Raw genomic sequence first — 15,534 nt, 5'->3', positions numbered from 1 at the left:
TCTCATAACCCCATGTCAACTAGCTGGGAAAACATGGTAGTAGGGCTGTCTGGCAAACACCATAGCAGAAACGCATGCAGATGTGATGAGGTAAAGGTCAGATGGTCACCTTTGCGGGGGTGAGACCACTATAGTTCCTGAAAGATGTCTGAACCCAGTTAACGCAGTTAATGTATCATTGTACAAACGTGGTTTTAATGAAGGCATTTACAGATTTGGCATTTTAAATTCACTCTTCTCATCTTACTGAGATAAAACATTTGTGTGGATTTACTTTCTTAGAAAAAACATTTCTGAAAAATAGCACTTTGACAAAAGGATTCAGCATCTTCCCGCTGTCACTAATGCAACATGAGCCAAGATGAAGAGGTTATTTATTTTTTCATTATTTGTGTATTTATATGGTGGACATTCTTATCTAGACTCATTAATGGAAACATGGGGTAGCATTACCTTGGAATAGTGCTCAATAAGCTTGTGGCTTTGTAACTTATTTTCCATTTCTTACTTTTCTGTCACTGCAGAGTGGTATGCTGACACTGTAGATGTTGACCGAGGCATATTACAAGTTTTCATCCATCTGGATAATCCTTTTTTACTTAAGCATGCCAAGGCTGAGAATACCTCTATTGCAGGCTGCATTTGGCTACCTTGCTACCAGTTGAATAGCCCCAGTACAGTGTACCTATAAGAATGACATTTGTTTGCATTTCAGTTACATTTCCTCTGAATCAACCCCTGTATAAGGAATTAGCCCTACAGGCACAAGGCAGGCTACTCACATTTACACATTTATTTCAGTGTACTCACTTTCTAAAAGCAGTCTTTCAGCATACTTATAGTAATAATGATACATACTTAATGATTGCATTCACTTTGCTTACTATGTTCAGTACATCCTGAGCAAAAAAAAATATTCCGATATAATACATTGAATATATTTGGCGAGTATAATTCTTTTTTTTTTTTTAAAGAACCCCTTGAGTCCTTTGGAAAAAGAAAAGAAGTTGAATGTACATAAGTTCAGATCTGACTGCTTTACCAAATCAGGCAGGAAACAAACACCGCTCTACTACTTGAAGTAGGCCTACATGATAAATGACACATGACACATATTTATCTTCAATTTGCTGATAAAAAATTTCAAAAGACAAAAAAAGACCCTCAATTTACAAATATGATCCTTAAATTTCACGATTTATTACCTTTATTACCTTTCTATTACATATTTTAATACTCAATATATATCTTGAATTCAACTATGGTAACTGGCTATTTTTTCATTAAAATATAACAATAATTTTCAGGAATAAATGATGGTATTGTTAGTACTATTTCATACACCAATTTAAGTTATTAAATTTAGGGTTAGAAATCTTAATTGGAAGGTATGAATTAAGAGCAAGTTACTATTTTTCATTCGACTGGCCACACACCATATTACATGAGTGTATCTCTCACTGATGAGAACTGGTAACATGTACTGTAGGCATTTATTCACTCACTAGTGAACATGCTAATGATGAATGCTACAGCTTATGTGCTAGTTAAACTATTGATAAAATATGAAAGCACATTATAATTTACTAGCATATTGTATAATTAAATGGATATCTCATTCACATTACGCCTAATAATAATGATAGTTGGAAATTGACCTCTGGTCATCTCTGTATATAGGAGCAGGGAAAAGTCATGTAACTTCGCCTGGATGTCGCCTTAAGACTTATGGGAGACAAATGTCATGCATATTTCTCTAAACCATGGTGGCTGGGGGTCATTATTCATGGATAATTCTTTTAAATGATATTACACACATTCTTCATTCCAAGAGATACTGCCTTTTGTAATGATTACAGCCACCATAAAGAAGCTAAAAGGATCACTTATTGTGGTGGTTGTTCTAAGGAACAACATTAAGGCCAACATAAAGGCATGGTCTACTTTTTCAGGTTTTTAAAATATTATTTCAGTTTCAGTTTAGGTTTTCATTGGCCCAGATACTTTCCATGTGCAATTGAAAATATTAAAGAAATTCAATAGAAGTTTCTGACAACCTGCACAATGTTGATGTACAAGCTACTTTGGAGTTACATGAAGTGTATTTTCTTGTTTTGCACCACAAACCCCCAAATGCCTTATACGTATCATTGTACAGATGGCAGGTTTTCAGAAGCTTCTCTAGATGTGTAAAATATTCTTCATTACACATATAAAATTGTCCTTGTCAATCAGATGCATCCACTAAAACTGAAATCATATTTTAAAAACCCAGGAAGTGAATGATCACTATAGGCCCACCCCAGGACTGAGCCAGTTATTTTATAGCACTGTAGCCCGGGCTTGAACTTGCAATGTCTCAGCTATAAAGCTGAAAGAGCTTTTGAGGCCCTGTTTTGACCTGCCTTTTGATCAAGTTTGCCTGCATATTTTCCTGAATTTTCATCCTTGTGCAATGAATGTGGCATAAGTGCCCACATTAGGGCAAATTGATAATGTGCAGGCAAAGCAACAGGTTTCCTCTTTGCAAAGCTGCAAGGTTGTGAAACCTGACGAACAGATACAAATAGCTTCAGGTATATTCCTCACATCCAGTGGGAGAGTAAAACATCAAATAGAGAACTACACAGAAAAACTGCACCTGACCAGCTAAAATCTACTCAGAGCCAGCAGGGGGAAATAATGGAAAATCATGGTAAAATAGTGATTTAGGAACAATAACATTTTCAGTGCACCGTCGTGTGTTTCATTCAAGATTTACAGGAAGCCATTTTGGGGTAGAACCTGCCTGTTGGTGGCTTCCGATCAGGACAATTTTGTCCTTCTACTCAGATGGGTGCTCACTTTCAGTAAGTGTCTTATAGTAGAAGGGATAATCTAGGATAATAATTGAGTAATTTTGCTAATAATGGATGAGGCAAGATATGGACAACAGGAAATCTGATCTTTGAGCCACAATCAAACTCTGAAGCTGCCAACAGGTGACCATGATTGAAAAATGGCACACATCATTCATTGTAATAAAAAGTTTAGGATTATTATTTATTCAAGGCGAAACTCTCTGTCTGTTGATAACCAGCTTCAGCTGTTTATTTTACAAAATGTGTTTTGATGTGTGTATTTCTGGTAAACATTACCATTGGTTAAACTTGAGGATGTCAGGTGATTGTAATCTCAAATAAAATGTCATCCAGGCTGCAAGTCAGTACAGTATGTGCCCAGAACTAAATACCAGCCTTTTCATAAATATGAACCAATGTGTCCGTCCTATTCTTCTGAGATTGTTGTCTCATGTATTTATGTACATATTTGAACAAAAGCTTGTTTATTAAGAAAAACAGAATAAATAGTTTTCCTGGTCCGAAAGGTCGCTTGTGTTTTCATGCCACAACAGAAGCTTCTTTTAGAGGCTTGTACCCTCGAGAGGGAAAAGGGGATCAAGAAAAGAAGTGTGGTGAGAGGGGATTAGCTCCACATGCAGGGGGCAGGAGGCGTATTGCACTCATAGTTGACTGTGGAGGCAGAAAGAGAAGCTGGGGCATGTATGACACACAAGAGGTTGAATTATGTATGCCATGGGGGATGATACGATGCACATTCCACTGCATCAGTGTTTGTATTCTGCGTATGAATTCTCTACTAATGAATTCTCTTGCATATTTCTCAGCAAGAGATATGGTTGAATATGGCTTCTCAGTTTAAGGCCCCAGCTTGTTAGGTCAGCTGGCAGGATGTCGTGTAACCGTGCAGCCTGGTATTTGTCCTGTGCTCCCAGTGCCCATGCTGTTGAGCTAGGGGTCACAGGAGGCATATCAGAGAGTGACGTGACAGCACGATAAGGTTCTGCTGACACGTGGCCCAGAGGCCCAAACAAGCATACAGACTCCCATGCAAATGTCACGGTAACAGACATGAGGCTGTCAGCTGCCGTAAAGAAAGGTCAATCACGATGAGAAGTGTTTGCATGTATCAATGAATTACGAGATTGCTCTTTAGCAGTGTCACTGATGCACTGTTATATCAGGTTTGGATTCCCTGACACAATAGGCAAAGCATACCAGAGTGTGTCCTCGTGAATTAACTACAGAGGTCCCAAATGTGAAACATAGCATGGAATCAAGTCAGAGCCCACCTCACTTCAGAATTGAAAAATATTTTCATTGTAAAGACTTCAATCTAGTATGCTTGCAATAGCGAGTACTAACTCAGTGATGTGTAGACGGAGTACTGTGGTTGTGCTCCTGAAGGTCTGAAAAAAAATTTCAAGCTGTCTAAGTGGAAAGTAGGATGCTTTCTGGTTGATCTACAAAGAGACTCAAGTATTAATATTGTAAATAAGTTATGGAAAAGAGCACAGTTAAACCAATAGCACATTTGTATCTAATCACATGGCTTTCATTTTCTCAGGAACTCATTTTTATCCTGTTGAGGTTTTTACTGGGAATATATTTATCAGATCTAATGTATATTAAAATGTTTACTGCATACATCTGCATTACTATTGTGTTATCATATTACAAATTAGATATTAAATTATATTTTGTCATGTCACTTACAGCCATTTTTAAGTTATTAAACAAATGTATTTTTGTGCCTCATCTATATTGGAGACCAGGAATGTGGGTAGAGGCGCAAATATTTCATCCATTTGTATTGGATGAAACTCATAGCAATCACTAACACCCAGCTGAGTTTTTACTCCTGCTCTCACCAAAGTAGTGCAGAGTATGATTGTTTACTTGATGTGTTGTGAAGTCCTTTACAGTATTTATATATTCAATATGCGCATTGCATAATAATCATCTGTTACAAGTTAGGGTGTGTCTGAGCAAGGTAAAGAAACCTACAAAATTGTTAATTCACTTCATCAATCAGAACAAGAACAAAAAGACAAGATGAATAATACAAATGTCATAAAATATAAGTATTTCCAGTTTTAAAGTACCACTAAAATACCACTATATGTATATGCGATTTAGTATACTTATATGAAGTACAGTGAAGTACAACTTAATGACATAGAGTATACACTATATGGACAAAAGAATGTGGACACCTGACATCTTAACATCGCATCCAATATTATGGGTATTAATATGGAGTTTGCTGCTATAACAACCTCCACTCTTCTGGGAAGGCTTTATACTAGATGTTGGAGCATTGCTGCAGGGATCTTTTTCCAATCAACCAGAAGAGCATTAGTGAGGTTGGGCACTGATTGGGCAATTAGGCCTGGATCGCAGTTGGCTTTCCAATTGATTCCAAAGGTGTTGGATGGTGTTGAGGTCATGGCTGTGTGCAGGCCAGTCAAGTTCTTCTACACTGTTTTCGACAAAACCAATTCTATATGAACTTTCCTGTGTGCCCAGGGGCTTGTCAACAGGAAAGGGCCTTTCCCAAAACTGTTGAGGAAGCACAGAATCATCTAGAATGTGATAGTATGCTATACCATTATGATTTACCTTTACTGGAACTAAGGGGCCTGACCCTAACCATGAAAAACAGCACCAGACCAAGGGGTGTCCAGATACTTTTAGTCATATAGTGTATTTGTACTTTTAAGAAGTATATTTTAAGCACACTTTAAGTACAAAACCTGTAAGTACACTTCAAAAACTTTTAAATAATATATTTTTATTACATTCAAGTATACTATTTGTTCTCTTGGGAACCATGTCCTGACAATAGACCAATGTTGCAGTGGAGTATAGCCACTTTATAGCCTAAAAAAATATCATGTAATACTGAAACGTATTTGTTGTACTTCAGGCTTTATTGGTTTTATTCATCCTTCTGTTTTAACATTAAAGTATTTTTAACAGTGCTGTTTTCAGGTTGCACGGCTATTATCCTGTGGGTCCTCCATGATTAAAGTCTTCTGTTTTATGACTCTTTCAGGCTCATTTTTGGCACTCTATACCCAGCCTACTCCTCATATAAAGCTGTCAGATCCAAGGATGTGAAAGAATATGTGAGTACAAAGTCAGTTCATGTGGGTGGGAAGTGGCCCAGATCCAGTCCAACTGCAATATTGTTGTATGTTTCACTTTCAGTAACAAAATAGGGCTAGCATTCGTTTTGATGGTACATATGTAACAGTTTTTGGAGTTATAAAAATGGCCTAATTTTGTCATTGAAGGTGGAGTATCAATGACACCAGTGATGCATTGCATTTATATTGAATCGGAACCTGAGCCAGGGCCTTTAGTGTGGGACATTGAAAAGTTATAATACTTGCACATTCAAACTGGTGATACAGGTGAAGGACAGAAAAACAATATAACAGAGTCTGCATGCTGCAATAATAGCTCCCAAATAACCAAAAATGTACATCACAATTTGATTAATGTTTAAACCTGTGCAAGGTCTGACGATCTTGACAAAGACCCAGCATAGGTAAGTACATTAATCATATTGTGGCGTATTATAAAATAAATTCTTGGCTCTTTGGAACAGTGTGATGGGCAGTCTCCATTGCCTTTGCCTGTAATTTTGTGAAGGACTGGGTGCAGATATGTTCTAAAGTATTCTTTTCCTTCTTTCAAACAGGTGAAATGGATGATGTACTGGATCATATTTGCACTTTTCACCACGGCAGAAACAATCACAGACATATTTCTTTGCTGGTGAGGCCCACAACTTTTACCCACATCAAGAGATGATACATTATATTCAGGACAAAATTCAGTCCACCCATCATGCTGTGTAGCTTCCCCTACCTGTCAATTCATATCTTATCGGATAAACTGCAAATTTTCTGTCATGTAATCAATCGTTCAGCCCTCAGATTCTATTTGTATGTTTTTACATTACATTACAGGCATTTAGCAGATGCTCTTATCCAGAGTGACTTACACAACTTTTACATAGCATTTTACATTGTATCCATTTATACAGCTGGATATATACTGAAGCAATTTTGGTTAAGTACCTTGCTCAAGGGTACAACGGCAGTGTCCTACCCGGAAATTGAACCTACGACCTTTCGGTTACAAGCCCAGTTCCTTACCCAGTGTGCTACACTTCGTTTTATTGTAAATATTGTGTTTACTTTTACTTTTTACTGTTTTCAATGTATTTACTTAAACAATATGACACTATTTTGTGTATATACTGAATATGGTAGAAACATATTACAGCAGTGATTAGTATCTCATTAGGTCATTATATTTTCTGTAAGTACAAAAAGTTTTAAATTCCTGGTAGACCACATGCCGTAACATGTACAGGCAAAGCACAGAAAAGCACAATTTTTGGAGGTCTGACAAATATTTTGTGGCATGGGCAAAGTTTTCTTTATAGGTCAGTATAGGTCACACGTGTGCAAAGTTTGAATGTCCTGTAGGATGGAAAGACTGCCAAAAAATGAGGGGGAAACATTCATTTTTGGTGATAGTGAACACTAGGGGGTGTGTCCAGAAAAGTGAAAATGATTATTCCCTTGTAATTTCAATTTTTTATTATCTAAGGTCTAAGCAGGATTCAATTAGAACGTGATTTGTGCTGCAGCAGGGCTTGCATTTTCTAAATAGCTGAAAAACATGTCTGGGACAATATAGATACAAACAAAGTGACATGACAAGGGAGCTGGCATGACAGTAAGACCAAATGCTATACAAACAACTGATTTGCTCTTAAAATAGGCCTGTACATGCAGTCTACACATGCTACAGATCCTGTGATTTAGTCCTGTGATTTATGTGGAAGGAGGCTTGTGCTTTCAAGCACGGTGTATATAAGCTGCATTTGATGTGTGAACGTCAGGGGGCATGGACTCTGAAGCATCCAGTAGTGCTAAAACATTTGTTCAGTTGAGGGTCAGTCCATAACTGAGGTTTGATTTTGATGTGTTCAGTATTTTTTTACTTTCTGCTCTTCCTAATGGAATATATGCTTGGATACCATATCATGAAGCTATAAATTGAGAATACTGTATGCTGCCAGCGCAATAGATGGGCCGATTCCAAACAATGTTGGAGAAGCACAAACCCAAAGTGGGTGCAGGGACTGCGGATCTGCAGAGCATCACAAATGCAGCAATGAAACAAACTTAAACATGTAAGACAGATTTAAACAAATATAAGTAGGTAATAGTTTAATACAAATAAAGTAATAAAACAGTATAGTAGCCTATATGCCAGGATGAAAATGCGCATGCACTAAATGCACAAAAGCACTGTGTCTTCCTTTTCCTCCTTCGATTTACAGACTGCAAGATGCAACTTGTTTGAGGTGTCATCTGGCCAGTTTCATCCTCCTGGATATATTTATCAGACAGGATGAAATTGCTAGTTTACTGTGCCTTTATAGCATTTGCTTTGAAGGGACAAAACCTATTAGTCACAAAATTAGCAAAACTGAGTTGAATATATTCTAACTTTATAGTTGTGCATTGACTGTGTGCTTATTTGTGGTATTGAAGCCTGATTTTAAGGGGACATTCTTGTTTCTCATTCTTTGCAGGCTTCCTTTTTACTATGAGTTGAAGATAGCCTTTGTGGTGTGGTTATTATCCCCTTACACCAAGGGATCCAGTGTGCTCTACAGGAAGTTTGTCCATCCTACGCTGTCCTCCAAAGAGAAGGTGACGTCAGCACTTCTGTTGCTCTCTTTCATGCTGTGTCACCATTTTGACCTTCACTATCATCACTACCCAATAAATGACTACCCCATACATCACTGCCCACACACCACTACCCTTTACATCACTGCTCATATATCACTACCTAATAGATCACTGCTCACACATCACTACCCTGTGAATTCATGAAATTGAATGAATCCGTATTTAGTTTGCTTACTTGCTCTTTGATGTGGTGGTAATATCGTATTATTCCATCCTTCTTTCTGGTATTTCAAATACCCAGTAGTTATTTCCTATCAGTATAGTTCTAAATGAATCATTATTGTTGACTATATTATGCTGATTTGCAGACCCTTTAGCAGCAATCTTACTACATAGACTCAGAGCACCAAACTCTTGCAGACACCTTTCATTTTCTGACTGGTGGTTTTGAGTATCTATGAGCACATATTGCTTTACTCTGATTGGTGGCTTTGAGTATCTGTGAGCACAGATTGCTTTACTCTGACTGGTGCCTTTGAGTATCTATGAGCACAGATTGCTTTACTTTGAATGGTGGCTTTGAGAATCTGTGAGCACAGATTGCTTTACTTTGACTTGTGGCTTTTTTGTTGTTTTTGAGCTGGCACTTGTGAAGTGTGCTGGGTGGCTTTGAGTTTCCTCTGTTGTCAGTATTTGTGTTAAGGAAGAGGGGTCACAGGGGCACAGGCTGTGTTCTTCTTTCCTGCCTGAGGTAATGTGTTTGAAGGACAGAACAGGCTTTGTGGTGCAAGCCATTAATCTACGTAATGCATGTATTTTCCCAGGATATAGATGACTATCTGTGCCAAGCCAAGGACAAGAGTTATGATGCTCTGGTGCACTTTGGGAGAAAAGGGCTGAATGTGGCGGCCACAGCTGCTGTGACGGCTGCTGCTAAGGTAACAGGAAATGTTTTTGAAAATTATTTTTCACAATATGTATAATAATGCTATTATTTCCCTTTAGGCATTCAGATATATATTTTCTTTTTCATTCAGTTAAGCCAGGTTGAAGACCAGATGTTATCCATGAACCAGGAAATTGATGTGGTTAAAATGACCTATTCCAATGCCATTGTTTAAAAAAACAGGCACACACACAACACAAAATTTACTGTCCACATGTACTGCACATGGCTGCACAATTCTCATTCAACAAATCTGTTTTTTCATCACGTTTCTTATGAATGTAAGGCTCTTGTAGTCATGCAAAATTGGTATTTATTGGCGTTAAATATTTGTTCTCCATACCAAAGACCATTGTAAACATGTACACGTTATTCATGGTGACAACTGAAAAATTGACAACAGAGTTGGACCTGATCAATTCTGGTAACAATTGCAGGCACTATTATGAATCTGTCAACGTAATGAGAAAATACATTATTTTCAAATAGAACTTTTTTCAAGTCATTTTTGTTTTCTCAGGGATAGAAATGTGATCCTTAATATAGACAATTTTACACTTGCCATTCTATTAGTAGACTATTGATACTAATTTTCTTTAATAATACTTGACATTAAGAACAGGATACTATATTAATACACGTGAAATATTTCTGAGACACATAATTCGACTTGTCAGTATGGCAGTTGTCAGGGCTATGTGCTGGCAAAAAAGTCAATTAGATAGATTAAGATAAATTATACATTGTCAAGTATTTGAGATTAACACTTCAATCACTGATTTGAGAAGGCTGGATACAAAGGTCCAGATACTTATATTAGCATGCTGAATTAAATGTACCTCTTTAGGCTATCACACCAATGAGTGATCTAAGACTGGCACATGGTTAGAGAATGTTTAGAGAACTAAACAGGTTATTGCATTTACTCAGCTATAGAAATAGCCAAGCTTTGATTTCTTGAGGGCTCAGTCAATTAAGGTGCTGTCCATGAGTGCTGTCTTAGCCCTAGGTCAGAGTTAGGGTGTCCATTTTCAATTCAGTTCAGAACATGAACTTGCTGTAGCCATCACTCCCAACTCATGTCAGGACAATGTCATTAGCTGACTATGACTAGCAGTTTAGTGAGGATTACCTTTCTTTGGCCCATCAGGGGTTTGGGGGCTCAACTCGACCACAAGAAACCACACAGATTTTTTTATTATTTAAATAATTTGTTTTACAGTGTCAGTGAATCCGTACAAAAAAAGCACACACACAATTTTATATATGCTGTGCATCTTGAATTTGAACATACAGTGAGCTACAGTATATAATGTTTGGGACAAAGACATATTTTTTATTGATTTGGCTCTGTACTCCACAATTTAAGACTTTTAATCAAACAATTTCACATGTGGTTAAAGTGCGTGGTTCTGAGCTTTTATTTAAGGGTATTTATACATTTTGGTTTAACCATGTAGGATTTACAGCACTTTATATACATAGACCTCCCATTTCAGCGAATCATAATGTCTGAGACTAATGGCATCACAGGTGTTTCTGATTTAGTCTGATTTAGTGTGTTCAATTGCATCCTTAGTGCAGATATAAGAGAACTTTCATTGTCTTGATTCTAGCCATTTGATTGCCTTTGCAGTCTGTTATTGACATTTGTCAACATGAGGACCAGCGTTCTGCCAGTGAAAGTCAGGGAACCCATTACGAGGCTGAAAAATAAATGTAAAAAACTGTCAGGAACATAGGCCAAACCTAGGCTTACCAAATTAAACTTTTTGGAACGTCATTACGCAGAAAGAGAGCCTGCGAAGCCATGGAAGGCCTCTACAGTTGATGACAAGAGTTCTCACCATAATGAAGCAAAACCCCCAAACACCTGCCTGACAGATCAGAAATACTCTTCAGGAGGCAGGCATAGATGTGTCGTGACTACTGTCCACAGAGGACTTCAGGAGCAGAGAGACTACAGAGGCTGCACTGTGAGATGTGAACCGCTAGTTAGCTGCAAAATTGGGTGGCCAGGTTACAGTTTGCTAAGAATTACCTAAAAGACTCTGCGGAGTTCTGGAAAAAAAGGTCTTGTGGACAGATGAGACCAAGATACACTTTTATCAGACTGACGGCAAGAGCAAAGTATGTAGGGGAGAAGGAACTGCTCAAAATCCAAAGCACCCCCCCCCCCCCTCATCTGTGAAACATGGTGGTGGGGGGTGTTATGGTTTGGGCATGTATGGTTGCCACAGGCAATGGCTCACTATTTTGCTTTTATAAGAGCTTCTGAAGTGTACAGAAGCACCTTATCTGCTCAAATTCAACCAAATGCATTGGACAGTGCTTTTTCTACAGTAAGACAATGATCCAAAACATACTGCTGAAGCAAAAAAGCTGACTGGAAAATTATTGACTGGCCAAGTCATTCACCTGATCTGAATCCAAATGAATATGTGTTTCATATGATTATGTGAAAACCTAAAGCAACTAACCCCCAAAATCAGCAGGAGCTGAAGACAGCTACAGTACCGGGCTGGCAAAGCATCGCCAGAGAAGATACTCAAAATTTTATGATGCCTATGCATCACAAACCTCAAGCAGCCATGGCATGCAAAGAATATGTGAAAAAATATTGAATTACAGGCATTTAGCAGACACTCTTATCCAGAGCAATGTACACAACTTTTACATAGCATTAACATTGCATCCATTTACACAGCTGGATATACTGTATACTGAAGCAATGCAGGTTAAGTACCTTGCTCAAGGGTACAACGGCAGTGTCCTACCCAGGAATCGAACCTGTGACCTTTAGGTTGCAAGACCAGTTCCTTTATTATTGATATTATATTAATATTAAACATGACTGCTTTCATTTACATGATATTACTACACTACACGGCCAAAAGTATATGGACACCTGACATGCAACATTTCTGGGCATTAATATGGAGTTGGTCCATCCTTTGCTGCTATAACAACCTGCACTCTTTTGCGAAAGGCTTTATAATAGATGTTGGAAAATTGCTGCAGTGATTTTTTTCCATTCAGCCAGAAGAGCATTAGTGAGGTTGGGCACTGATTGGGTAATTAGGCCTGGCCCACAGTTGGCTTTCTAATTGATCTCAAAGGTCTTAGATGGAGTGGAGGTCATGGCGGTGTGCAGGCCAATCAAGTTCTTCCACACTGTTCTAAACAAAACCATTTCTATATGGACCTTGTTGTGTGCCCAGAGGGACTGTCATGCAGAAACAGGAAAGGGCCTTCCCCAAACTCTTAGGGAAGCAACAAATTGTCTAGAATATGATTGTATGTTGTACCATTACGATTTGCCTTACTAAGGGGCCTAGCCCAAACCATGGAAAACAGCCCCATACCAAGGGATTCCCAGATACTTATGGGCATATAGTGTATGTCCCAAGCATTATGATGCCCTGAAATGGGGGGACTATGTAAATTGTTCCATTACAAATCTAAACTTGTGGAATACAGAGCCAAATCAAGAAAAATGTGTATTTGTATATGTATTTGTCCCAGCCCACTGTACATTTAAAATATCTTGCTTGAATTTTGTATTTTCATGACTATATTGTATAGTAATATACATTACTGAGACATTGAAATAAATGTGACGCTATAAATGATGTGTTTCATGTACAAGAATTTTCATGTGTGATACTGAAAATGGTTATATAGTAGGGACAGTGTAGGAGTGGTAAATGGTAAATGGACTGCATTTATACAGCGCTTTTATCCAAAGCGCTTTACAATTGATGCCTCTCATTCACCAGAGCAGTTAGGGGTTAGGTGTCTTGCTCAGGGACACTTCGACATGCCCAGGGTTGGGATCGAACTGACAACCCTCCGACTGCCAGACAGCCGCTCTTACCTTCGGAGCTATGTCATAAAGTGGCAGAGAGAATAACATTAATTTTTTCAGTTCTCCTCATTAGACTTCAGCCATTGGCACTGTGATCTAGATGCACCGTGCTTCTGTATAGAGTGATACATTCAAGACCATTACTCTTGATTTATAGTGGTTTGTCCTTTGTATCGGCAGGTAACTCCCCTGCAGCAATTGATAGCTGTCTTCCCAGCAGCAGGGTTCGAATTACGGGGGGTATTGGGGGGTCTGACCCCCCTAATTAAGACTTGGACCCCCCCAAAAGAGGTAACACTAGGGTTTGTGTCTAGTGATGCCACTGATGGGAAATATATTGTAATATGTATGATTACAGGTAAGAAGGATATATAAATGTTTCGACACCCCTGACCTGTTCTTTTTACCTCTTCTGGGGGGGTCCAAGTCTTAATTAGGGGGGTCAGACCTCCCCAATCCCCCCGTAATTCGAACCCTGCCCAGCAGTGCAGTGATACTTGAGCCATTTTTTATTTAATATTGCACTTTTAACATATCCTCATTTTTCATGACCTTTCCAATATACAGTACTTTCCAATAATACAAAATCTTAAAAGGATTCATCTTTTTTGATGAGCATGTTTCCCATAGATATGAAGATTGATTGTGATTATATTATATTGTGTAGTAATACACATGCAATATTTATCATCACTAAACCATCAATTTAATGCTACAAACATCATAACATGTGAGAAACAATACACTTTAAACTGCCGCAAGAATGAAATTAGCCACTGGTCCTCTCTGAATTTCAGGCCAAAGTTCTGTGCTGTTGTTTTTCTGCTTTAATATTGAGGTTTTGAACCTCAATACTCCTGCCAGAAGCTTTTGATGTTTTCCAGGCATATTAATTGAGCGCCATTCCTAACGATTGTATGCCTTACGTCCAAATGGCCCTAATCATATTCATAACCTCTCTCAAGCTTAACTACTCTTGTCACATTCATAACATATCCCAGTTTTAATTACAATTAGTGGCATTGAAGTCTAATTCATCTTCTGCTAGCTTGTAGAGTTTGGTTTGTAACAAGCATAATGCTCAACGCACTGTGATGGCAACTTATTTCAGGACTGATTGTCATACATTAAATAACTGGCAGTAATTGAAAAGCTCTGATGCTGTCCCATGTTTTTGATTTTATGAATTGACTGATGATCAGTTACACATGGTTTCATAACATAATAACACATAAAAAATTGGTCCAAAACACAAATATTTTAGCTGTTGTGTCTTTAGACAACTTTAAGCACTTCCGTTGGAAGTGCAATCAAGCAAGTGATGAATAATGAGGTAGAATGTTTTAAAATCTAGGAATACTAGTGGCTCAAGGACACTGTCTCTTACATAATTGCTCTGCGCTTGACGAATCTGATAAACTGGTGAACCCCGCCCTCTCTTCCTTCCTTTAATATGTAACACAAGAACCCTTTTGGTCACATGATTCTGGTGATTATCCTTGTAGAGGTTCCAATAGAGTGCAATGTGGCAGCGGTCCAAACAGGCTGGTGCCTTTGGGTGAAAAGTGTTAGGCTTCAACATCAGTTTCCTGGTAATTCAAATTGTAACAGGACTGTTCCTGTTGTGAAGATGTGGTCTGGTCTAAAGCTTGAGAGCTCTGACTGAGCTCTGACTTTGTATTAACTTGGTGTGCCATTCATTAAAAATTCATGTACAGTGGTGAGGCTTAGCAAAGCTCTGAAAGACTCCCATTGTTGCTCCTATGTAGCTTTTGTTGTGTTGTACTGCATGTGCACATCAGCTGTACCTACACACTCCCACATATTGAATTAAAACGGGGTGATGTAGTCCAGAACAAAGGGCGTTGGCTGGCAGTGGCATTGACATCAACAACATGACATCACCATTGGGAGCAGCACAGCTGTTCTACAAGGCTATTAGCTTGGTGGGAATAAAGACAGATCAAAAGTATTGAATCAAATCCTAGACCTGCATCAAAATCTTTACCAGGAAGGTTGTATTGTTTACTACGAAATTCAGTTTCTTCAGAGGGGGCTGTCTTTGAAGTCCAGTCTCCCTAACTACTCTGAATCTGCGAGCCCTGGACCTCTCTCGCCCCTCTCTGCCTTACCCTCAGTTTAATCAGCATCTCT

General features: G+C 38.4%; 1 protein-coding gene across 3 annotated transcripts in view; it reads left to right on the top strand.

Annotated features, from left to right (window-relative positions):
- The window catches only part of reep1 (receptor accessory protein 1), a 48,590-nt gene that overhangs the window by 13,474 nt on the left and 19,582 nt on the right, over window positions 1-15,534 (top strand). For all 3 annotated transcript variants that reach the window (XM_064344151.1, XM_064344150.1, XM_064344152.1), the window contains exons 2-5: window positions 5,899-5,971; window positions 6,550-6,626; window positions 8,464-8,584; window positions 9,391-9,504. In XM_064344151.1, coding sequence (XP_064200221.1) covers window positions 5,899-5,971; window positions 6,550-6,626; window positions 8,464-8,584; window positions 9,391-9,504 — 385 coding nt within the window. The remainder of the gene's footprint in view (window positions 1-5,898; window positions 5,972-6,549; window positions 6,627-8,463; window positions 8,585-9,390; window positions 9,505-15,534) is intronic.

This window comes from Anguilla rostrata, chromosome 7 (genome assembly GCF_018555375.3).
Source record: "Anguilla rostrata isolate EN2019 chromosome 7, ASM1855537v3, whole genome shotgun sequence".
In the NCBI taxonomy this organism is placed as follows: Eukaryota; Metazoa; Chordata; class Actinopteri; order Anguilliformes; family Anguillidae; genus Anguilla; species Anguilla rostrata.
This window is presented reverse-complemented; position numbering and strand designations above follow the sequence as displayed.